The 26,240-nt window shown below is 39.5% G+C and overlaps 1 protein-coding gene across 1 annotated transcript in view; it reads left to right on the forward strand.

The window, feature by feature from the left end:
• slit3 (slit homolog 3 (Drosophila)) overlaps nt 1–24,315 on the forward strand; it is a 212,868-nt gene extending 188,553 nt beyond the window's left edge. Inside the window, exons 28-38 of the mRNA XM_026330723.1 lie at nt 1,689–1,786; nt 5,691–5,830; nt 7,868–7,961; nt 8,291–8,428; nt 8,923–9,163; nt 10,678–10,808; nt 19,229–19,383; nt 19,824–19,987; nt 20,358–20,515; nt 20,994–21,199; nt 21,689–24,315. Coding sequence (XP_026186508.1) covers nt 1,689–1,786; nt 5,691–5,830; nt 7,868–7,961; nt 8,291–8,428; nt 8,923–9,163; nt 10,678–10,808; nt 19,229–19,383; nt 19,824–19,987; nt 20,358–20,515; nt 20,994–21,199; nt 21,689–21,942 — 1,779 coding nt within the window. The 3' untranslated portion in view covers nt 21,943–24,315. The remainder of the gene's footprint in view (nt 1–1,688; nt 1,787–5,690; nt 5,831–7,867; nt 7,962–8,290; nt 8,429–8,922; nt 9,164–10,677; nt 10,809–19,228; nt 19,384–19,823; nt 19,988–20,357; nt 20,516–20,993; nt 21,200–21,688) is intronic.
• Nucleotides 24,316–26,240: the final 1,925 nt, after the last annotated feature.

The following is a 26,240-nucleotide window of genomic DNA, read 5'->3' on the forward strand; positions in this document are numbered from 1 at the left end:
GTGGGTGTGTGTGCGTGCGTGTGTGTGTGTTTTCATGTGTTTGTGTATGTGTACACAAGCAATTTTAATATGCAAACACAGAGACACACTTCATAACCTTTAGGCCTCTACAGGAGGACTAAGCTTTTGTCTTGCTTTTAATTAAAACATCACATGCCAAGGTCAGTGACTGGGAAACAGGACTGTGTGTGTCTGTGTGTGTGTGCATAGATATATGTCTGTGTGTATGCTTTTCTTTATGTATGAGCGTCCACTGTGTTAATTAAAATTTGTTTAAGGAATTAAAGAAGATGCAGCAGAGAACAAAAGAGTGGTAGAGAGAAGGAGAAAGGAGAGGGGATACAGATACAGATAGGAGTGAAGGGCATTTAAAGGGATAGAGTGAGGGGGGTGGCTGTATAAAAAAAGAGAAAGAAATGTAGTAAAGTGTTAAGTGCTGTTAGAGATGTAAAGAAAACACCTAAAAGAAAGGAATATTAAAAGAGAGGTTGAATGAAAGAGGGAGTGAACAAAACATCAATAAAGACCTGCATTAAAAATGAAAAGGGAGGAGGAAATAATGAAGATAGATGAAGAGGGAAAACAAGAATAAACGTCCTCTTCATGGCTTTGATCAGAGGAAGTGGGTGTGTTGGCAGCCAAAGGTTTGAAATTAAAACTACAGGCTTCAGTGTGTGTGTGTGTGTGTGTGTGTGTGTGTGTGTGTGTGTAGGACTCTGATACATAATACAGTTCCAAGTGAAAGCTGTTTATTCAGAAAACAGGTGTGTGGTTAGAAAAGCAATGAATCACGAGTACCAAATGTGATGTATCCATGTGTGTTTTTATATTTTACCTGTACATCTGTGAATATGTACAGACTGTATGTGTTGTGTAGTTGTGCAGAAAAAAAAACAATATTATAAAATTGGAGTGGTTGGTTAACAAATGGTTATATTTTTAAATTTCCCAACCAGAATAGATTTATTTAAGGCTCAGGATCTCTGCAGGCTGTTTTCTTCCAGTGCAGCTAAACTTTACAAATATCTGTTCTCCTGAAACTGAAAACTGGTAGTTAATTATAAAGTGCAAAAAATAAATGGAAACTCTCTGAATGTAAGCAATAGAGAAAAAGTCCTACTTGTTTACCTTTCATGTAGAAAAACCCATTTATATGCACAGACAATTATATATCATCTTCTGCTATAGGCCAGTTTTTATGGAACGGAAACAGAAATGTTCTCATAACAATTATGACTTTTCAGATGTAGTGACAAAAACACAATCGCTCAGTAGCTTTCCACTCCAAAAAATAACGCTGCCAACTGTATTCAATCATTCGGCTGGCACTAGGAATCAAACATATGTCTCTGTGGTGGTGGCTGAGTGCTATAACCCCTGCAACACCCGGACATCCCTCAGTTGGACTTTTTCTTTTCCATCATTAGCTAGTAGTTTATTACTTCCACTGCTTGTTGTCTGTCAGTATAAATGGTGAGGGAAAATCATAGGGAACCACAGGGAGGAATTATCTCTCTCTCATAACTGTTGAGTCAGAGGCACTGTGTAAAAAGGTGTTGGTGGTAGTGGAGGGGTTTGAAAGCATTTTGGACCATAAAGGCCTTTGTTTGAATAGTAAAATGATTTCTAGAAGACAAATATTTAGTATTCAACCACTAAGTCCCAGCTTATTCTCTCCTCTCCTCCAGGGTCAAAACTGTGAAATACCCATTAATGCCTGTATTAGTTTCCCCTGCTCTAATGGAGGAACCTGCCACATTCAGCCTGGCCATGAAGACCACTTCAGGTACAACGATATCTGTTAATAATTAATGTGTCATGTAAAATGGTAAAACTTTGAGTTCTGCTAAAGCATGAAGCTGTTTCATACATTGAAAAAGGACTGCATTTGCATGTATGTGTGCTTGTGCTAGCAACTGCATGCCAGGTTCTCAATTACAGTTTATTTTGTATTTAAAACCATCAATACGACCATCATTTAGCATATATATTGCCTATCAGTCATTGAGAAGAATAAAACAAGAAAGAGTCATTTCAGAGAAGTCCTTTGGGAATCCATTTAGGCTGTGGGTCAAGTCTTATTTTCTACTTTGCTGCCCAACTCTATCAGTGGAGACGTTTTAAAAACCCACCCTGTATTCTCCCCTAATGGGAAAATTAACTTTACACAACCCTAAGAAATATAGACAGGGTGATTGGAGTGGACAGTCTTTCGTCACCGGCCAGTGCATTATCCAAGATAACAACTTACTTTGTCCTTATGTGTTTTCCTGCCTGTGTGTGCATGTGAGTGTTAGAAGATGTGGGCACATGCAGGGAGAGAGCGCACATTTCTGAGGAGGAAACTCCATACTGCTTGCTCATTAAATCTTTGCACCCTTAACTTCCCAAAGAGACATTTTAAACTTCTGTCATTTCATTGGTTGTGCATAAAACTGTCCATCTTTATTTCTTGAGATCACACACGAAGGTTTGAGGGTAGCACTAAGCTTTACCTGTATTTGACTGAGATTTTTGACAGCTGCAAAATGGAACTTAAGGTTACATTGTTTTGTCAACGGTTAGGATTAACAATAAAGTTTGATATTTAACTGTTGCATTGACTGTTGCAGTCAATGCGTTTAAAGTGAAAGAATAACAATATAATTACCTCCACACACACAACACACCCATAACAAATCTTGTAACATTTTTTACATATATAACTCTTAAACAATGTATAACTTAAGCAGAAACTCATGATCCATATATTCCTGACCTCTCTAAACATCTGTATATTCATCCAGTGAAAATATACTGCAAAAGCTAGCTCCTTTCCAGGAGCTCTCCAGTTCATATAGTCACACCTGGGAGCTGCCCAACACAATCACAGTGCTTGACTCCTGGTTGCAGAGCAGCTCCACTGGAGACACGGGGTCAACGGGCTCCTCGTGGCAGTTGTTAAGGGAGCAGGATACCACTCATTCTCTTTTCTCAGTTGCTCTAGGATATTAAACTTGATTCTCACACATCTAGGCTGCTACTACATTTTCACAGTTTGAGACAGCTGTAAATGTTGAAACAATCTTAAATGTTCTTCATGCATAATCTAAAATATTAAACACTGTAATCTCCTGTCCCCTATCATCTCACAATTTATCCCTTTTGGAGAAAGAAAGTAATGGAAATGTCCAAGTTGATTTGGAAATATGTGCCAAGAGACCAAATGTAAGACTAGAAAAAGGCCACAGACCAAATGTAATCAAAGTGGTCACCAAATGTTTAGAAATGTGATAAATTAAAAACAGACTGTATGTAGTATGGCTTTTTGATTTGCTGCATTTTTAACATCCCTTTGATTAAATTGAACCAAACCACATTAAATGCACTATCTTTTACAATCTTTGAAGGGTCAAAGAGGCGGCTTAGGTAGTTTTATTCCATAGACACTCCTGTCAGTGTCATCAGTTTTTACAATCACCCTCACCACCATCCCAGGTTCATGAGAAACACTCCCTTTGATTGAAACAATTGTCATAAATATTTTAACCAGGGTTGTTTCTTCATTGCAGCCCTTAACAAGGCCTTTGCCCTTTGAAAAGCTTTGATATGCATCTGGCCTTTAACATCCTGCATGGTAATACTATTAGAGGTCTCTTTACCCTTTACAGATCGTCTCTTAATGGTAATACCAACACAGGTAGTAACTTGTGCCCTATGGGAGACACACAGAACGAGAGGGAGAAAGACAGAAAGAATCAGAGCAAGGCCCTTTTGACATTTTAACATGTTATATAATCAGTTGGGTTATTCAATCCAAAGTCCAATTAGCCTCGGTTCTTAGCAGGAGCCCATTTGTCAAACTATATAGTTTAAATGTCAAGACTGGGATTTGATTTGTGAAACAGTGCTCTCTGACCCTCTCAGTGCTGGCAGTGCTCTTCTCATTTCTATTTCTTTGTCTTTTGTTTCTCAATGTCTTTTTTATTTTTCTTCTTTCGTTCTCATTCCTGACATAATGAATTGGATCCCTTACAGTGAGCAACAACGCCTGACATCACAGCCCTGCCACTTTTACTCATTTTTAAACTCACACATAGACTGTGAATGTCTTTAAGTTCTCATCAACCTCCCATCAGCCCTAAACTGTTCTTTAAACGGTTTACAGCATTTTCTAGAAAACAAGTAAAGAAAGTTAATCAAGCAAGTACAAAGACCCCGATATCCTCTTTTATTCATTGGATTTTTCTGAAGTGGTGCAAAACATGACTCCAATGTAAATCTCATGACCGGTTGTGTTGTTTTGTTAATATATTTGACAGAACAGTTTTATTATAGGCTTAATCTATCTCAGGTGCTGAGTCTTTCTGCCCCGTAGATTAAAAACTGGTAAATGCAGTTTTTAGTTTAGCCTTTGTAAACAGCAGACACAGTGGGGATAGCAAATGACTATTATTAGTGGTGTGGGAAGAGAGAGTGGCTGAGATAAGTGCTAGTGTGGGAAAAACCTGGGAGGCTCCAAGGTTAGATTAAAAAGTACAAAGTGAAACAACAGGAATGAAAACCGGACAAAAGAGCAGAGTATGTTTTACAAGTGTGAGAGAGTGGGAAGGACAGAAAATACATCATACTGCAAATAAATGTGATTGTGTGTGTGTGTGCATCTGTGTGTGTGTGTGCGTGTGTGTGTGTTGTGCGTGTATGACTTGATAATTGTCAATCACTTGTGCTTAAATGTGTTACAATGAACTTGACTGAATCTTCCTAATCCAATAAAATTAACAGAGAGTAACAGAGAGTCATGCAGATGGTGAGCTGCAGATTGCACCTGTGGTCGAGTGTGTGTGCGTGCGTGCGGCGGGCAGGCGGGCGTGTGTGTGTGTGTGTGTGTGTGTGTGTGTGTGTGTGTGTGTGTGTTGGGGGATAACCTTTACTGAAAGGTGTGAACTGTTATAAGGAGTTAACCAAACTGAGATACGAAGGGTGGGAAAAGGGGAAAGATTAAGGGCTGGTAAGAAGAGAGGAGGGTGAAATGAAGGAAGGGTGAGTGGAAGAAGGAAGATGAATAGATAGGGAGGAAGAGGAGGAGGCTTTGATAATTCCTTTAGAGTGCCCCAGGTGGGCGGTGTCCAACAGTAGCACCATCAAACTAAGTTTATCTCACTATTTTTCTTTTTTTTTTTTCTGTGGGTGGGTTGATTTTGCCTTATTAAATAGTACTGGCAGAGGAGGCTGGAGGAACTTTGACTTCAAATGTTCATTAATGAAACATCCACTAAGGAACAGATGACATGAATCAAAGGGCTGTGTTTAAAAGGAATTACTGCTTCCGTCTAAACTTTAAAGCAGCTAGTCAAGCAGTGTGTGGCAGTAATAGTTTAAACTTTGAACAGCCATGTTAAAATTTCATTTCTGGTATAAAATGAGGCATGAAATGGTGTCTCTTATTGGACCGCTAAATGTAGATATGCTTTGACTCCAATGGTGTGGAAGAACCAGCAAAGGATGGAGGGAAACCCTCTAGAATAAAGATTAAATTGTTTTTCTTTAAAGCCCTTACAGGAGAATTTAAGCAAACATGAAAGTAAGCAGCTGATTGAACTGGCTAATGGATTTTATTTCAAGATGTGCAGCAGGAGTGTGTGTTCAGAACAGGCCCATCCACCATCTAATGTTACACATTTTCTGTATGTGTGTGTTGGTGAGTATAGCTGTGTGTGTCCACCTGGTTTCGAAGGCCAACGTTGTGAGATAAACCCAGACGACTGTGAAGACAATGATTGTGAGAACAACTCCACCTGCGTCGATGGAGTCAACAACTACACCTGCATCTGTCCACCCAACTACACAGGTACACACACACACACACACACACACACAAATAAGATAAGAAGATAAGATAAGAAAACCTTTATTTGTCCCGTAATGGGGAAATCGGGTTGTTGCAACAGTAAGTACAGTACACAGCAGAGAGCCAGAAGTAGCAAGATGTGAGATAAATAAGAAATTAAAAATATTAAAAAATACTAAGTGGAATAAAACTATGAAGCTACAAAAACTATGTGATCTACTGTGTGTAGATATGTGCCTATGGGTATGTACAGCATATGGACATCTATGGATGAATAAGTAAATACCAAGTAAAGTGACTACAGTATATTGCACTGACGGTGATTCACCTTATACAAATAAATACATGCGCTATTTACTTTTACACTCATATTTCTGAAACCCTCAGCCTTTGCCCCGGAGAAGGTAGGAGGGTCACCAAGTCTCTGCACTACAGCACACACACACAAAATCATATTTTCCACTTCACTGGATGGTAGGTCAGTAATGGACAGCCTCTCCACAGTGGCCTGAAACTGCTCCTAGGTGGTGGAAAGAGCAGTCACACAGGAGAGAGAGAGGGAGAATAACAGTAAAATAGCAAAAAGGGACTGTGTACTGAAGGAAAAGGGAAAATAAACATCCATAGAAAGCAAGGAGAAAGGTAAGGAAAGAGCCAATAAAGGGAAAGAGCACTGAGAGAGAGAGAGAGACAGACAGACAGAGAGGGAGGGAGAGAGACCTCCCTTTGTGGGGTCAAGTAAGTTGAAGCAAAAGTGCTGACTGCAGAGTTAAGTTTTTTATCTGTGACAGTGTCTTCAAAGACACACACACACAGCTGGTCCCCTCTGACACTGGATCTCATTCAGTGTACACACACACACACACACCAACACCGTGTCATTATCGTTGTTGGCAAAGAGGAGCCACACTCAGTGCCAGCCACCTTACCACGGACAGCTGTTACACACACACACACACACACACACACACAGCTGGTTTCTTTGGCTCTAAACCTCCACTCAGCTCAGTGAACCACGGTATAATCATCAGGTCTCACATTAAGTGGACAGTCCTTTGCAAGTAACGTCAACAACCACTATAGGTGTGACGTCATAATTGCACTGGCAGGAAAAAAATCTAGATTTAAGGTCACAATCACTTTTAAATAGCTGATATGAGGTTTCCATAACCAAGAAGACATGAAGGTATGATCTTAAAAATTGCAATACAGCCATTTTGTGTGCAATTTTGCCATTTTAAGTTGCACTTTACCATTACCATGATTTCACACTAATAAATGAACGTGGTATCTTGAACGTTCAAAAGTAGGCAATAGTGTAGCATGTCTAGTAGGTTTCATGTACACTTCATAGGTCAAAAGGTTGTTGTGCATTCGCTGCAGCCAACAGAATGATGTCATTTCCAGCAGGTGAAGTATATTGAAGCTCGGAACAACATGAGTCTGACAGTGACTTGATGAAGGACTGGTAGAGACAGACAGAGCGAGGAAGCAGGATTAGACTAAAGCAGGCAGAGAATGAGGGAAATGTGTTTGACCTTTCTCAATCCTTTCTTCCATCATATGACCAATGTCAGCTACTGCTTTTACACACAGTTAACCCTTCTCACCCTTTGAGCAGTGTATGTGTGTTTGTAGACTACAGCCACTGTTACACAGCTTATAAAGCCGTTTTTTGCATCAGCTCTGAGAAAGAACTGATAATGCCATTCCCTGTGTGTGTGTTTAAATGAAATAGGACTTCTAGTATACATTATCTTCAGGCTTCAGACAGTATAGTTACATGGAGAAATGATCTTTTTCCGCCCCTCGTCTTCTTTTTTTGTACTCTTTCTTTCAGCTGGTATTTGACGCTGACAAAGCATGTGTGAAAAGGTTAGGGTGGGCCTCTTCTCAATTTTCCTTCTCACTTTTTTCTTCCTTTCACTCAGTTCTCTTGCTCTGAGAAATCATACATACATACATACATACATATATGCATACCTGTGGAGTTTGCTTTACTAAAGAAATAATTCTGTTCTCTAACTTTCTCACCAGGTGACCTGTGTGAGGAGGTGATTGACCCTTGTCTCCATGGCTTCGACCCCTGCCAGCATGACTCAAAGTGCATGCATTTTGGCCGCAGTTACAGGTGAATGATTTCACTGAAGTTTGGTATTTTAAAGGGTCAGAGGTCATATCACTGAAAGTTGGAAGTGACAACAAAATGACAAGGTCAAAACATGAAAAGCTGAAATAAGGGGAATCATAGGGATCATTGTTAAACTGAAAATTGTAAAGTTGATTACTTTGTTTGAAGTCATGTTGCATATGCACATTCAAAACTGAGCTTATTGAAAGCTTTTTGAGTCAAAGCACTTCATCAAGAAACGCACAGTTATTGAAAACATATAGTAACGACCTAAAACCTGTCGGCTCTTTAGTAAAATACTTGCCAATCATATTCCCATGTCACTCTAGGTGCGAGTGTTTACCGGGCTATGTGGGCCAACTCTGTGAGCAGGACTATAATGACTGTCTAGAGAATAAGTGCCAGCACGGAGCAGAGTGTGTCGATGCTGTCAATGGCTATACCTGCGTCTGCAAAGAGGGTTTCAGGTAAGAGTCCTGAAGGCAAAGACACAAAAACACAGTACACACACTGCAGGCCCAGACTGGGAGGAGGTACAGATGGTGCTCCATAATCAGATACTTGACTCTCTGGACATAGTATTTGCATGTATGTGTGTGTGGATGCAGCAGATGCAGCTCCATGTGTTTAATTATAGTAGAGACTGTTGACAAAAGAGAAACAATTTCGTCACAAAGGACAGGGAAAAAGAGACAAAGGAAGTGATAGGTATGCAGAAACCAAGAAAACGTAGAAAGAAACTCTCTGGATAAAATGTGGAAGTTCAAAGAAAAGTTTCACCGAGAAGATCCAGAGTAAAACTAAAAATCTGTTGCCATCATCCTTCTCCGGTGGAATCTCCAAATGTAATGTAATGAGGCAAAATACAGAAGTAAACTTGTTTTATCAGAGGATACAGACCCAACTAATCGCCCCATTAAAGCTTTACAGATTTTCTTCTGTTTGTGTACTGCTCCCTCAGTGGTCTGTTCTGCGAGAACCCTCCACCAATGATCTTGCTGCAGACCAGCCCCTGCGACCAATCAGATTGCCAGAATGGCGCCCAGTGCCTGGTGGTTGCTGGGGAGCCCATCTGCCGGTGCATGTCCGGTTTCTACGGCAACAAATGTGACAAAATGGCCACAGTTCACTTCCTGGGTCGCGATGGGTACGTGGAGCTGCCAGGTGCTAAACTCCGTCCGACCGCTCATATTTCATTACAGGTACGCTCAACCTTTGATGTCTGCTCACAAATATCTTTAAAGTTGTTCTAATCCATGGAAGTATTTAAAGAACATTTCAACCTTTGCATAAATCGCCAAAATATCCTGTTTTTGTAGGAATATAAAAAGCACTGTGTTAAGTATGTCAGCCTGTGAAAGCACAAAGGCACCTTTTACTGCACTACATGGAAAACATTTTTAGGCTGCTTGAAATAGAGCTGTGAGCTGCTCAAATCAAGCCTATAGAGTTGCACGACTTAGTGCCGACGAAGCAAAGCAAACATCTGCTACATCCTCTGTTTCCAAGTCATACTGAGCATTCATGCCTGCGCGCATGCACACACACACACACACACACACATTCATGCTCATTTACACAGACCATACATAGACACTTGAGAGTAATATCCTAATAGAGACATATTTTCTACTTTCTATAAATGACAGTGTTAGTGAGTGAAGAGAAACAAGAAAAGGAGGGCAGTCTTAATTGCTATTTACCACCTGTTATTGTGGGCACATGTAAAAGAGTGTGTGTGTGTGTGTGTGTGTGTGTGTGTGTGTGTGTGTGTGTGTGTGTGTGTGTGCGCGCGCGCGCGCGCGTGTGTGCGCATGTACTGTACTTTTGCATTTCTGCCAGGAGCATTCAATGTCAGTGCCAAGGCTGTTAAAGCTCTATCAAGAGCTGCAGTTCGGAGAGAAAGAAAATGATAAAAGAATGAAAGAGCAGCCACTCACTTTATAAATCACTGTATGTTTTTCTTTCTTTTAAACACTTGTCTTTCTTTTCTTTCAGTCTCTTTTGTTCTCGACACCTCTCCATCCTTTTCTATTCGTGACTTGCTCGGTCTCTTCTTTTCTCCAGCAGCTTGTTAGCAGGTGTTAACTTGGCTATGCTCCATTGAAGCCAGAGTGTTAAATGCTTGGCCCTTTGGCCTCATTTCTGCTTGCTAGTTAGTTAGCGCTTAGCGGTGCACGTAAGCAAGTGTGACATGTCAAGTGTGTGCGTGGACAAGAGGTGCAAGTGACCTTGTTTAGAGACATGCATGGTGGAATTTCCATTTGGTAGTGTTCAAAATGTCATCAAGTTTCTAAGCTTCCAAAAACAAGCAGACAAGGCTATTATGGGAAAAAATGAATGGGTTCGAAACAATAGCTTTACTTATAGCTGAATATGTATACTAATGTGTGACAGCAATAAAAGAAGACAAACATTGAAACTTCACAGTCTGCAGTAGGGTAACAGCAGTGCTGAGAAATCAGCATTTAAAATATAACCTGTCTGGGATTTGTTTAGGTTTTATCATAGTTGAAATAACAGCTCCCTATATACTATCAGCTCTAAAATTGTGTTGTCCTGTCTCATAACTGATTTGACCTGTGGTATGATTTTTGTCTGCTCTATTGCCACAGTTATTATGGTAATTTCCATAAACATACATACAAAAATAAATATGTCATATAAACAGTATATCACCCATCAATATCACTGTAAAATATGTTTGTCCCCACAGGTGGCTACAGATAAAGACAATGGTCTTTTGTTGTATAAGGAGGACCACGACCCCCTGGCTCTGGAGCTGTACCAGGGACACATACGACTTATCTACGACATTGCCAACTACCCTCCAACAACCGTGTATAGGTAGGACACATAATTCAGAGAAATGTATTCATGTTCTTAGCATCTGTACTGAATTATGATTGGCCAAACTCATACATTCCATGCATTGTTCTGAAGGTTAGGTGTAAATATGGTATAAAAACATTAAAAGTTAAAAATCACAACTATCGATTCTTGCTTACATATAAACACTCATTAAAATAAACTGATATAATAAATACTTTACTGAACAATTCTTATTGCTTTTTGTTCATTTTAAAGAATTTTTGATACATCCAGTGGAGCAATGTATGGCTGTACAGTGTGGTTCAGCCAGTGCTGACAAAACCCAACATCATGCCCTATTGAATCTTTCTGACCTCACCATTCTAGAGACACACACAAAACTGAATGAAAGGGGGATGAAAAAAGGTAAAAGGAATGAAATATGTATAGAAAAAGCACAGTAAGGCATGAAAAAAGATAAAGATGGAGAAGAAAGAGATGGATGGCCAATTTTACAATGAAGTAGACAGAGAGAGAGAGAGGGACTATGCCCATCATTGTCTATTGCTGATTGGCTCCTATTGATTCTGTCTGCTTCTCTGTCTGTAGTAGAAACAAAGAAGGGGAGCGATGTCAGAGGGATATATCATAGAAGGGTCAATACCGTATTGTCTCAGGTATATTCACTTTGTAACACAAGCACAGACAACAGTACACACCATGCAAAACATGTGATGGATGGGAAGATGATCCACCACAAGCCTTCACACTTTGGAAGACTGTGGAAGAAGGGTAGATGTAGTGGAATAGAATACCATATTGTATCTCTATTATTAGAATAAATCAACAGGTAGGTTTATTATCCAAGACAGGGAGAGGGCAGTACTCTGCCAGTCCAAAAACGGCCAACGACTCTTGCAGTGGCAAATCCTGAAATGTGTTTAAGGCTGAGGGAAAAAATAATTTCCAACATGTAGTCCAGTATGGACACAAATAAACCCTTCACAGTGTAAGAGCAACAATTTTAATTGGAACATGAAACAGTGACAGAGGCTACCAATCATTTTGCCTGAGATATAATGTTTATGTTATTTATGGTTATCTTACCAAGGTATGAAAATTTATTACACAGTATTATATAAATATTGTTTCTTTTATTACTTCTGCATGAATGTAGCAGCTAGTGTAATAATGCTGACTGCAAATGAGGAAAGAGACAGAGGCAGATGTTAGCGTAATTTAAAGAATTATGAGCAAAAGGGAGGCGGAAAGGCAGAAAGTAAGGAGAAAGAGATGAGAGAAGACGGAGAGAAAGAAAGAGATGAGGAGAAATGAGTCTGTTGCTTTTTCATTCCCTCCCTATTCTCCTTTCTATATATTTCAATCAGTGATTTTCAAAGAATGTGACGTCTGGCTCGGTGGTTTTGGCCCTGCTCTGTTCTATTGTCTCTGTGGAGAGAGACGAGGTCACAGCAGAATGAAGGGATACTGGTAGCCTTGCGTTTGCAGTCGGCTCATAACAAATCTGACTTCAAGATTAAGACATTACATCACATTGCAAATCCTGCAAAATTCTGCGGTAGGAGAAAAAGGCAAGACTGTTTCTATATCACATATTTCAGTCATAAATAGTTTAAATCATCATATTTTGTATATGTATACTTAAAAGTTACTTAAAATCTTTTTGTCATGAACAAACAGGGACCCACATGTAAGAAATTATCATTTATTCTAATCAAATGTATTTAGACATGACATTAGAAGATATTCAAGACATTATCAGCTCTTTGCTTGCTGGTAATAGCTCAGTGTAAGGTGTTAAACTGTTAATGGTCATATATACTCAAAATGGACACAGACAGCTGACACCCATGTGTCTCTGTTTATACTACAGTTGATGTCTGCATACACTAATTTGTTCACACATTTGTCAATGCATATGGTCTGCACATGTACAGTAGACTGCTCAGTTATAAATTTTGAGCTGCAAGTGGATGGTCTGTATCGACACTGCAACCAGTGTGGTCCATGTGGCTTTACTTGGACAGGACAACAGAGCAGCGTGTTCCATTTCTATGGCATGTTGTGTATTCAACATGGTGTCATGATTTATTGGATTTAGGTTTTCCTTTTATGGTGACACTACTAGTGTTGTAATATGAAAAAAAAAACATATTCAGGAGTGTTTCTTGAGATACTCTACTGATGTAAATCCTCAGCTGTTATGTACTTGCAACAGCACTGTCAGATTTTACTCGGTGCATTTACCTCCATATGCAAATACTGTGTCCTATAGTCTGATACATGTGAACTCTATGCTGTCTTCAGTGACCTTTGATAAACTAATGCATACAAACAACATAATTATAATAGTAATGTCATGCCATATTGAGCCAAACAGATTATATTGATCCAACAGATTTTTCCCTTGGCTGCCTACAGGGCAACCACAGTTCAGGGTCAGCCAGTACAGACCTGATGAAGAAACTTCACCCAGGCAGACGTGTGTCAAGATGTCATTTGGGTAGAAAGACAGTTTCATTGGTTATATAAGCTACTTGATTTTTGCAGTTTTTGCACTTCTTACTTCTGTGGTGATATTCCGTTTCTTGTCATAAAATGAGTTTGGTTTTATAATCTGAATGGCTAGAAATCCCAAATTGGCCCAAAAATGACCTTAACCAGAGTGTGTGTTAGTGTTCACAATACAAATAATAAATAAATAACAACAAAACGCAAGAAACAGGGATGGTTGGAGAGGAAAGAATGAATAAAATAAAGGGATGGAAACAATGGGGTGATTCTAATTAGGCACTGGCACAGATCGGGAGAGGTGGAGACTGGTGGAGTGAGGGATAACAGGGGAATGGAGTAAAAAAGTGGGAAGAGGACAAGGGTAAAGTTAACCACAGAGTGAATCAGTAAATTATACTTTTCTGCTCTTGTTAACTTGATATGGGCCACACCTGGGAAGAAGACGGACCTGCAGAGAGGCTGCAAGAAAAATTGAGAGAAATAGATAAAAAAAATAAAAGAAACATCAGTGAAGACAAATGTATATTAACGTATAAAGCAAAAAACATTCAAATGGACGACCCAAATAGAGACAAGGTAGCATATGAAAAGGAAAGGCCAGACAGACTGACAGAAATTAAGAAAAAGAATTGAAAATCCATAAAATCAAATTATCTCTGAGCACAGTGCTGAGCACTAAGTAAACATTGTTTCTATGTTATGGTTCACATTAGCATTCTGGTGGGTGACGAGGCCCAGCTCCAACCCTGGGGCTCATTATACCATAAGCGTCTATGTATTCTTTTCTACGTGCCATCTTTTGATTGCATGAGTCTGAGCACTGCAAATGGCCTATCTTATCTGACCTAATTTGCAAATACATTGTAAACTGACTCAAACCGCATGGCTAGGCAGGCACAGCAGAACATCCTGCCACCATTCAACTGATACTGTCCAAAATGGCGTAACTCCTTAACCACCACGTTCTGAGCACAGTGATTAAGGCAGAGCCTGAACATGGCACTGGCCACAGAGTTAACTGTGGTTGTACAACTGAAGGCCAGGGACCGATGCCAGTCCCTGGGATGTTTCTGAGCAATCCCTGGGTTGGATATCCTGCATAGAAAGCAGACAGACAGGAAGGCCATTATGTTCAATTCAGTTTTTGACAACAAGCTGAAATGATCATGATCAGGCTGATGCATATTAAAAATGATGTTTTTGACAGTTGGGTACCTGTTGGCTGTTTAGTTTACAATAACTGTTACTCGCAAAAATGCATTGTATATTTCTTTGAAGGATACTGATGGGCATACACCTACAGACACTGACACACCTGCCCAGATGGCGTCTGGACAGGAGGTACAACCCACAAGTCAGAGAAATTGGATTAGAAAATAGAGAGTGAAAAAGAAAGAGAGAAGAGATAAAAGAATGCAAAACAGCAGGGTGGATCTCAGCATGGTGGTCATAAAGACTCGGGCACAAAGCAGGGAGAATGATTCTAAAAAATGAAAAGCATACAAGGCCTGCGTGCAAGTGGAGGTGCTTTAGATTTGTGGATAGAAACGGGGGAGGAGTGACAGCTAGAGAGATAGGAGAAGGTGTACAAGTCCTTCACTGTGCCCTCATTAGCAACAGATAGTGGTTATGCCTGCCCAGTGTTAAATGAACATGAGTGTGTGAGAGGAAGAGGGAGACAGAGAGAGTGTGTTTGTTGTGTACTAATGTGCTGCCCTTTACTAAATGCCACACTAATCTCCCATTGGGTCAAAGAGAGCACATTTACTGTTTTTCATCAGCAAGTTAGAGACAAAGAGATGCAGGGATGGATGGGCATAGGAAAGAGAAATGAATGATAAAGAAAGACAGGTGCAGTGCAAGAAATAGACAGATACTGTAAGTAGACATAGAAAAGATGTGTGAGAATAGATGATGATTAATGGCTGGCAGAAATGGAGATGGACTCGGAGGTTGCTGGAAAAAAATAAAGAACCTCTTTAAGAAAAGACCAAGAGAACAGTGACCCATTGGTGCTCCACAACATGTATATAATTATTTGACTTTATGTGTAAATTAAACACTTCACTGAGTTATAGAGAAGAAGAATATTTTGGTGTATCAATTTGGGAAGAAATGAGAAAGTAATGAACTAAAAATATGTGACCAGACAGACTTAACTATTACATCAATGAAAGGCAGAACAGCAATTATTTTTTATAGATTAATAAAGTCTGAAACATTTTGTCACATGAGGGTTCATTTCTTAGCTGCTGTATTTCTGTGAACAGCCAATGCAGTGTTTGTTGGTGGGAACCAATGAGGTATTCTGTTCTGAAAGTGAGGTCCTGACTAACCAGATCCCTGTTTTAAGATTCCTGTGCTGAGAGGATGGAGTGATCTTCTTAACGTCCACATGAGCTACATGAGCTACTTCCTGTCCAGAACTAGGTTTGGAAAAACCTGACTACAATTTTCAGTGTTGCAGAGATCATTGTATTTCATCACATTACACATATGCACAGTATCACATGTGTTGTTGTGTTGGCACACTCCATAAATGAACCAATCTGTGTTTTATCCTGTGTGTGCCATAATGCAAAACAAATCAGACATTATTGCAACTATGAGAGGAATTTTTATTTGTTCTTGGTGGTAACATTTCACATTTACATCCAGGTTTTGTACAGGTCTTACAAAATTAGTTTATGCATAGATTTAGATGAGTAAAGTGACTGAATGTCTGACCTGAATCTGCCTCTTACAAACCACAGGGCTGTGGTTAAAACAGACACTCCTTCAACATTATAGGTTTAAACTCTGAGGCCATTCAGACATTCTAATGCTGAAACCTTATAAGCCTGAAACAACAAGCACCCATTCCTGAAACTCTACATCAAAACGCTATGACTCCGCTCCTGAAAAGAACAAATTTCATCTGAACTGGCCGGCCTGGTTTAATGAAAGTTGAAAAAGAAGGAAAGAAAACAGTGAAGGAAGTAACGATTCAGCAGCTGCCATCTCAACAATGACTAATTGAGGTTACCGCGGCAATATGGGACTGGGATGGCTGTCTGCTGAACATCATTTTAATAAGATTTGTCTGCTTAACACACATACACACATGCACATACAAAAATATAGGACTTACTAGTCTACATAACCATAGAAAGACATGTGCACCTACAGATACATATGCGCATACATACATACATAGATTCATACAAAGGCTAATGCTTAAACAGTTCAGACAGTAATGGGCAGAGCCTGTATGTAAAGCATATAAAGACAGACAATGCATGTACACACATACATAAAGCCAATTTCACCTAAAGGTATATATTAATTATTTGTATGTATGAACACACAGTTCAGTGTAAAATACATGCGAGTACATGCATATTCTGCAAATTAATGACCTAAAATTATTTCTGGATTTGTATTTTATTCCGTTACATGAAACAGGCAGTTTTTGGTTTTAGGAAGTTCTTGTTTATTAAAGTTTATTTCTGAGTGTAGTGGTTTATGGATTGTGTATTTGATTCTGAGCTGACAGGAAATTGACAACCCGTTGGTTTGGATGCGCACAATGAGAATTAGTGAGGCCATTGAAATGCAGTATGGTCCTGTGTTTATTTTTATTGGATTTTATGATGTGTGCTTACGTACCTGCCAACACACACACACACACACACACACACACACATCTCAGTTAGTTTGGAGAACCTCTACTTGTCAGAATGCTGATGAAGATTGATAATGGCACACATCAAACACACATGCATGCAGGCTGACCATTTGGCAATCTCGGCATCTACTGCCATCCGGTGGAGTTTTGGTCTCACAGCAGGTTCAGTGCAATGTTTGTGAGTGTATGTGTGTGATGTGGCGAAATGTGTGTGTGAAGTTTAAAATCAATTAGAGATTGTCTTCAGCTATGTGAGATCCCTGTTTGATTTAACTTTCCAGACACTTGAACAAATTGAAAAGGGGATGGAGAGCTGTTTGGATGTAAGTGGAGAAGTTTTAACAGAGTAAAAAAAGTAGAAATGACTTTTGAATAGTTTCGGGGAAGTGCATAGCAGCAGAACACAGACAAAAAGAGATGAAGGGAGAAGACCAGGAGAATGAACATGAGGAGGAGGAAGTGGAAAAACAGTGAATAGAAAAGAAGACGAGAATGTAGGGGAAAAAACAAAAAAGAAAGAAAACACAAGAGCAGGAATAAAAAGTAAAGATAGGAGAGGAGGGTGTTGGGGTTGAGTACTAATCTTTCAGTCTAGCAGACCATCATCTTGCTTAGTTACAGCAGGCCTGTTTGAGGCCATTATTAAATTACATAGCTCCTAATTGAAACCATATATGTGTCTGTGTTGGGTCTACAGTTGGAGCACTTACTGTAGAAACCACCAGCTAATGCTGAACTACACTGATGTGCTTAGAAAAACAGTACATTTTGTGTGTTTTTGCACTAAATGGCACTCACTCCATATTTATCTTATCAATACATTGATCCAAATTTCATATATATAAACTGAAACCATACAAAGCAAATCAATAATTACTTCTTTGAAGTACCTTTTAAAGTGCTTTGTATGTAAAAACCTACTAAGTAAGTTCCTATTTGTGCAAAATCTGAATTGGCTTAAATGTACAGTTGTATTGAGAAAAATGTAAGTTTGCTGTTTTTTTCTTTTCTTGCCTCGTTTTCTTCTTTTTAATTTCTTCCGTTTCATCTTTATCCTGTTCTGGCCTTTACCACCTTATTCACAATTTTTGCTCTATCTCTTTAATTATTTAATATTTCCTACACTCCTTCTAATCTTATTGCATCTGCTCTCTTCCATGGTTTTCTCCTTTTTTTTATTGTCTGCATTTTCTGTGAAATTCCCATTGGCTCACCTCCAGAACTCACAACCCCGCTCCATTGGCTGTTAATGTAACGTCATCATAATCTGAATGCTCTATAAACAGCTGTCAATTAAACCTGACTTAAGGCTCCTTAGCTAGTTAGCCAACAAGGAGCAGCAGACAAAGGGATGTATTGTCTTGATGTTTAGCTGTGGGAGTCTGGAACAGACCACCAACGGAAAGAATGGCTTCACTTGTTCTTTTGTGTTTTTGATGTTCTGCTTGTTTTCTCCGGGTTCGGGGAAGGAAGAACTTGGGTGAACGGAGGCACAGTCAACTTTACCACCCCATCATCCACCTCTCCTTCCCACTTTGTCTCTCACTCTCGCTCTCTCTCCCTTTTTCAAGTGTGCCAAACCACTGTCTCTATAGCTGTCTGTCTCCCCTCCAGAAAAAACCACTTAGGAGGGAATCTCAGACACACACTCTCATACACAAACACATTTTCTTCCCAGGGTCAGACATGGTGCAAAAGGTCATGATACTTGTTCATTGCAGGCTTCTTTACTCTAAAAATATCAGTGCTCTAGTAACAACACCGCTTTTTTAACACAATGAATAATAATAATAATTGAGTCTAGCCATTAAAATCTATAGATTTAGTCTCACCACAAGGCACAAACCCTCCATAATAACCAAAGCCTGTGCACTACATGGGACCCATTCTTGGCCCAACTCCTGTTTCAGGAAACCATGGCCTAGATCAAGGCACCTTTTAATGTGTTCCAAAAGAACATAATGTTGAGGATGTACTCAGTCTGCATTATGACTGAGAATAAGATTTCAAAACAGATTTCCCCCATTTATTTTTCATTCGGTTTGGTCGATTAGCAAAAATAACAAAACAAAGAGAAAAAAATGTTTGACTTGAAAATATTTGGAGTCTGTTTTGTGTCCAGCAATCGTAATTTACTCTACTGTGACCCTTCTCCCTAATTCTCCTGTCTAATGTAGAATTCAACAGTAATTTATCATAATAGGAACCACACTGAAGATCTCTCCTTCCTTCTTTCTGTGTGTGTTTGTAACAGCGTGGAGTCGGTGAATGACGGGCTGTTCCATACTGTCGAGCTGTTGATTCAGAACCGTTCATTGAGCCTGGTGGTGGATAATGGCGCTCCCAAGAGCCTGGGGAAACTAGCACGCCAGCCCTCCGTCGACCACAATACCCAACTTTACATAGGAGGTACATGCTCACACACACTGAAACACATGTATGACTATATGCTTGTGTAGACATATGTACTGAACATGCTTCCTTTACTGCCTTTTTGTGGTTGCGATCATATGTTTGCCATGCATGAGTACATCCAAATACAGTTACCCACAACATACAGAAACATTCATACACTCAGCATGGGATGTGGTGAGGAGATGGAGAACTGGTTTTGATATAGCCTTGAAAATAGTCCGCTTTTTTCTCAAGTACTAGAAAACAAAATGTGATTGTGCAATATTGAGCACTATTATTCCACATGCTGGTAGAACATTTCACTTTGATGCAGCAATTGCCCTTTCTCCTATTTTTTTCTTTTTCTTTGTATCCTTTCATCTCATTTTTTACTTTTTTCTACTTTTGTCATTGTTCTTTTTCCATATTTTCCTGTCATATTCTCAATTTCCCAGGTGTACCATCTCAGGTGGTGGCCTCAGGTCTACGTCCTGGTCCTGAACGTTCCCCTCAGGCTTTTAATGGCTGCATTCACAATGTCCAAATTAATGGGGAGCCTCAAGACCTGAGTTACAGAGGAACAACAGGAGGACGACTGCCACAAGGGGTTGAGGGCAGGGTAATTACATTAATGAAGGTTGATGCTTGAATGGCACATCATGTTTTTTATATTTACTGTAATGCTCAAATAAATGCTGAAATCCTGCTACAAAATCATGCAAAATTATAATAATGATTTAGAAAATAGGATCTTTTGGTGAATGTTCATTATATAAGAAACTGCAGAAAATATTTGATCAAACCCATGCTGGTAGCAGCTGTAAAAAAGAGCAAATGTCATCTCCCCTTTTTAGCATGATATTTACATTGAGTCTTTCATGCAACATGAAAATGTTTGTCAATTTAAACCCCTTCTGTTCTCATTTATTAAGGCTTAAAGGATCCTTGACTTCCCTTCACGGTATTTTCTCCTTTTGTTCCATCACCAGGGTGATGGTATTCTTGCAGGGTGTCATTCCTGTAGTGTTTGTGGCCAGGGTGCATGCAGGGAAGGAGGAGAGATGGGGGTAACATGTGACTGTCCTCCGGGACGCACTGGGACCTTGTGTGACCAGACAACAGCACCAAATCCCTGCCAGAACAACAGGTAGGCAGAGACAATGGCGACTGGGCAGACATGTATGGATGTAGATGAATGTACAGCTTGTTTTAGAACTCTTAACTGTACTTATACTTGCAGATCTACACAGAAACAAACAGGTAAATTACACTGAAATGCTGCTATTCATTCATCCATAACTCTGCCTAGAAGCTTGCATTCTGCAATGTGACCACTAGATGCCAATAAATCCTTCCCAATTTACACAAAAAGTACAAAGCTGTAATGAACTGCACTCAAAAATGAAGTGACAAACTGTGATAGCCCTGTGTCCTGATCATTTCATTATCCCCCAGTCAAACATCAGAAAATTGTTACCTGTTTGTGATGTTTCCATAGTTGTGACCTAATATGTGAGTCTTGTTGGTCTGCCAGTCTAGAGGCAACCACTTCTAAAAGCACATACCAATCCCTGCCTGTCCTGTAACTAGGCTTCCTTCTCCCCATCCTCTTCTTTTTGCTCCAGATGTGTTCATGGCCTGTGTGTGCTCAAGGGTCAGTCCTACAGTTGCCAGTGTAGTGATGGTTACCAGGGTCAGTACTGTGATCGACGGCAGCAGCCTCTAGCCTGCAGAGGGCAGCACTGTGGACATGGCGAGTGTCGCGTGTCAGAAGGAGGAGAGCCGGTTTGCCACTGTCAGCCCTTGTATACTGGACCTACCTGTGACAAAGGTAAGGTATACCAAATGAACCCATGGTAATCAGGATAAAATTACTGTATATAAGCATTTGACACTTTAAAGTATATTTCTGGGGCAGCACAGTGGCAGAGTGGTTAGCACTGTTGCCTCACAGCAAGATGGTCCTGGGTTCACAACCCATTAGGGGCCTTTCTGTGTGGAGTTTGTATGTTCTCCTTGTGCTTGTGTGGGTTTTCTCCAGGTACTCTGGTTTCCTCCCACAGTCCAAAAACTTGTATGTCAGGTTGATTGGTGACTCTAAATTGCCCATAGGAGTGAGTGTGAGTGTGTGAGGTTGTTTGTCTCTATGTGGCCCTGTGATGGACTGGTGACCTGTCCAAGGTGTACCCCTGCCTTTCACCCAAAGAGAGCTGGGATAGGCTCCAGCAGATCCCTGTGACCCTGGTTAGGAATAAGCAGGTATTGATAATGGATGGATGGAAGTACATTTCATTTGTGTCTTTTTTTCACCATTGTCCAGAGCTTACATGTCAAGGAGAGATGGTGAGGGAGCAGCTGAAGCGCCACCAGCCAATGAGAACATGCACATCCACCAGCAAAATTCCCCGCATGGACTGTCCCCGATCCTGTCAGGCTGCAGCACCCCCTGGTGTTTGCTGTGGTGTTACAAAAACCAGAAAGAGGAAGGTGGCTTACCGCTGCAGCGATGGCACCTCATACTCCGAAGAGATGGAAACTGTTCTGGAATGTGGCTGCTACAAGTGCCCGTTGTAACAATGCAACAGTTTTTGTTTGTTTGTTTGTTTTGCAACACCCATCGCTGCCATTTTGTGAATTCAACACGTCAACGAGGCTGTTGCTCTGAGATGTTTCCACATTGATGAGCATCTTCATTATGTGATTTTTTTTTTTTTCATTCAGTTTGACCGCTGCCAATTTGCTGCCAAGAGAAACCACAAACAAAAATGGGACATGTGTGTGTGTTTTTTGACAGAGAGAAAATATATTGTAAGATATAAGTGAGAAAAAAAAACATAGAACTTATTTTTATTATGGAATTTTTTTTCTAAAAGATGATAAAAAGACTGAGTTGTTTTTTAATATGTTGATTATATAATGTGTTGCATAGTATAAAAATGTTGTTTTTTACCTTGCAAGAAGAAAAAGTACACCACAAAATAGATTAACATTCCTTAAAAGTATATGAATTTATATGTATGTATAAATATATATAAATATATACCCTAACCCAATGATTTTTTTAATTTTCTAAGTGTATTTGCTATTTGCATGATGTTAATGTGAGAGCTGGTGTGAGGGAAGCTTTGGACACTGAGAGAAGAGGGCTGAGAGAGAAGATCTCCGCTGATTCAACAATAAGGAAAAGGTGGCAGTCTTCTGTTGCCCTCTTGCTTGGAGGCTTAAAGGGGGCTGTGTGTGCCTATAGCTAACCTACTTCACTATATAAGGGACATTGTCTGCTATGTCCCTTGTGAGTACATAAAGACTCTTTCAGAGATAATTTAACAGTTTGTTGTAATGCTGTGCTATTCTGCAGTTTGCCCTTGCACGCCAGACTTGGAGCCACATGAGGTTCATAAAGGTTTCATTAAAAGTTCTTTGAAAATCTAAATTTCCCATTAAGATCAACTATAGTGAAATCATGCTGTAAATTCAGCATCATACTGAGTCTATACCTGTTTGTTGCTGAGATTTAAAACACATGATAAAGAATTATAAGATCTCACAGCATAGGTTTGACAGAAACAATTTTTAATGACATAACTAAGAGGTTCTTTAGTTAGGCTGAAAAGCACTGTTTCACTGTGCTTTCTCTGGCTGAACATTTCAACTGTGTATCACTGCAGGGTGTAGTTGGCAGTGGTCAGAGGTCTGTTGCACCTGTAACCACCCCCAACCCCCTTCTGACTGGGCAGGGAAACCATTCAGAATAAAGCCATTATACCAAATCAACTTTATTTGCCTTAATGAAAGTATCTCATAAATGATCGACTGAAATTGTTGATTTACACAAGCGTAACTGCCTTGGTGTGCCTCTTTTGAGATTCAAAGATATTGCTGTAATATTGCAAACAGCTGCTACTGAATGTGTGGGAGGATACAGGCAGGCAACACAGTTAAAATTGTATGGTGGGCTTTTTAAAATTTCCCTTTGTCTTTACATCCCAAAGCAATTAAAACAAACTGGACCAAAAACAAGAGAGGCCTTTATTACCACAGTCCTATTGGTATAAATTATTTTGTTTTAAGAAGCATATCATCACAGCCTCATGTTGAATGTGAAATTGCAGCATCAACAAGAACTAATTTCTTTTTTTGTGTTAGTCTTAATATCATGGTTCAGTGTGTTGATAACATGATATCATAATATTATACTGTATATCATGGTATGATAATATTACATAATGCAGATCTGATTAGCTGGTGGGCAAGATGTTCATGAAGGTGATTTCAGTGTCATCACTGAAATTATAGGCTGAAAGTTAAAAAAGTTGCCAAAAGACAGTTCCCTAGCCTGATCATGGCAAGCCTCTACATTAATGACTCACTGCTACATCAGACACGTTTCTGTAACTTGTCACATAAAGTTATCTGATTTGGACCAAGGTATCAAACACAGCAGAAAAAACTTGTACATCAGTACGGTTTAAAATACTAACACAAACACATAGTGAAAGACTATAATGTTACTACTACTGTATTGTTTACTTTATATATTGTTGCCTTGTTTACAGCAGTGTAAAGTATTGTCACACCTTTACAGTTAATTTACAGCTCTGTTAATCTGGATTTGGATATATCAGTATTATCAATGTCACAGATTTCCACACCTTCTACACCTATCTGATCTTTTTAGCTTATTTTCATTCATTTTTCTTCCCCTTCCTGATTTGTTTTCTTCTTTTCTCCCATGTTTCCCCCGTTTGCTACAGACATTCATTTACACCACCTTTGTTTTTCTAATTCTTTACTATTAATTTGTTTGCATCAATTCTTTGACCTGTTGTCCCCTTTCTCTCTGCTTGATGTATTACCTCTTTTCTAAAAGTGTATTTCTTCATTGTGAACAGAATAAAACACCTCATGTGTTATTGACATTAAAATAACTATAAAGTTGGACATTTTCATTTTTCAAGTCCTAGATTTAAAAAACATAAATCTGTGCGAGTTATTAATTGATACTTATGTTGAATGTTAAAATTAAACTACCATTGAAACTACACTTATCTATGTCTGAGTTCTTGAGAAATTGATTTACTGCAATTTGTGTAACAAAGTGTCCCACATTAAGTGAGAGACTTGGTCATAAGTGGTTGTGAATATGACCAATAGGTGATATTAACTGTTAACTGTTCCTGTACCATGCAAAAGAATCTCCCTTATTCTGTCCTACTATTGTTATTTTTGGAAATTTTCTGAATGAAATTGAGCTGGGAATATGTGGTATTTCATAAAAGTGGACTAAGGAATCAAAACCTTTACTTACTCTTCATCAATATTTAATGGTTATTCATCCTCTTAATTTTCCTTCATCATGGAAGGATGAAAAATCTCATTTCATGATGACCGGAATATAAGATACAGAAACCGTACATGCACCACCTCAGCGCTGCTTTATGTTTGAGTTCAGCAGATGAGTAAAACTGCGCCCCCTGTGTTGAAAGTGGCTGTGTGGTCAAACGTGATATTGCACCTTTAACGAGCGAGACCAGGTGAAGTTGATCTTCCCTGATTAAACGCGCCCGCAGGTTAAAAGTGGCGCAGTCAGTTCAGCCGGTTTTGTGCCGTGACGCTCTTCATGGACGTGTCTCTGGATTACAGACGGTGACGTTAGAGGTTCTGTGGAACTTACAAACAGAAAGTTTGGGATCGTTCGCTTGGTTTCCAGTGTTGTTGACAGCTAATCTGAGCTAGCAACATGGAAACTAACTGTCCGAGCTGGATACTCCAGGACAGGAGAGTTGGCTTCAGCGTCAAAAACCGTGAGACAAATGCTTTTTCTGTTTCTATCTAATGTTTTTGGCGTTTTTCTTGGTGGTTAAACGTTGGTTGCCTCTGTGCGTTTAATGCTTTGCTGCCTAATTGTTGCTAATGAGGTTCTTGAATATCAAAGCTGTTGTGGTCGGACCCTGCAGGACTTTGAGTAGTTTCTTTAGTTTTGCATTTGCTGTTTGTTCAGTCACCCAGTAACTGGTCTACTGCTTGTTCCTGTTGATCGTGTCGTTTTGTTTTTAAGCCCTAGTAAGTAGAAAACTGTAGGCCCTAGATTATTATGCTTTTGTATGCAAACATGTAAGTCTCACTGTTTTTTGTCTAGTATTGGTCTGGGTCTTTATTAGTGAGCTTTACAGTGTATTTGCTTTTGAAATACAAACATCTAAATCAAGCAAATGTGATTTGTGCAAATTATCTTGTGTGAATACACATCTGTAAACCATGTGTTTTAACTGAATGTTCCACTATGTTGTCTTACACCACAATTGAACCGTAACACCAGTCACATTTTGTTAACCGTGTTGGAAAACTGACTCAATGTTCTGCATTATGCTTTATTTGTTTAGCTGATGCTTCTGACTTTAATCCATTAATTTGCTGCTAAAATGAGCATGTGATTTAAGAGAAAAAGTTCCCCAGTGTCTAGCCACTAGAACAGCCTGTCATACCATCAGCCCTACCTTCACTATAAAATAATAATCAGGCCTGCCCTGATGTATGATGGGACTGTGTTGCCCTGCTGTCTCACAGCTGCCATAGGGAATATTAGGGGGTGGGAAAAGTAAAAAGTGTGTGTGGCCGCAAAATAAACTAACACAGGTCAATTGTTAATGGTTAAAAATAAACTAACACAGGTCAATTGTTCATGGTTAAATGAAAATTAGTTTACTGAAACATTTTCACCTTCTCCTTTCACACCTTTAACCACCTACACATTAGGTTAAGTCCTGTGACGTATACAAATGTTAGTGGTCACTGGTGCAGAAAAGATCAGCCGACCCCTGTACGTCTTTCCACAGTTCTGACACAAAATTTAAAATAGGTTTGTAGATTGA

Source organism: Mastacembelus armatus, chromosome 10 (genome assembly GCF_900324485.2).
Source record: "Mastacembelus armatus chromosome 10, fMasArm1.2, whole genome shotgun sequence".
NCBI classification, from domain to species: Eukaryota; Metazoa; Chordata; class Actinopteri; order Synbranchiformes; family Mastacembelidae; genus Mastacembelus; species Mastacembelus armatus.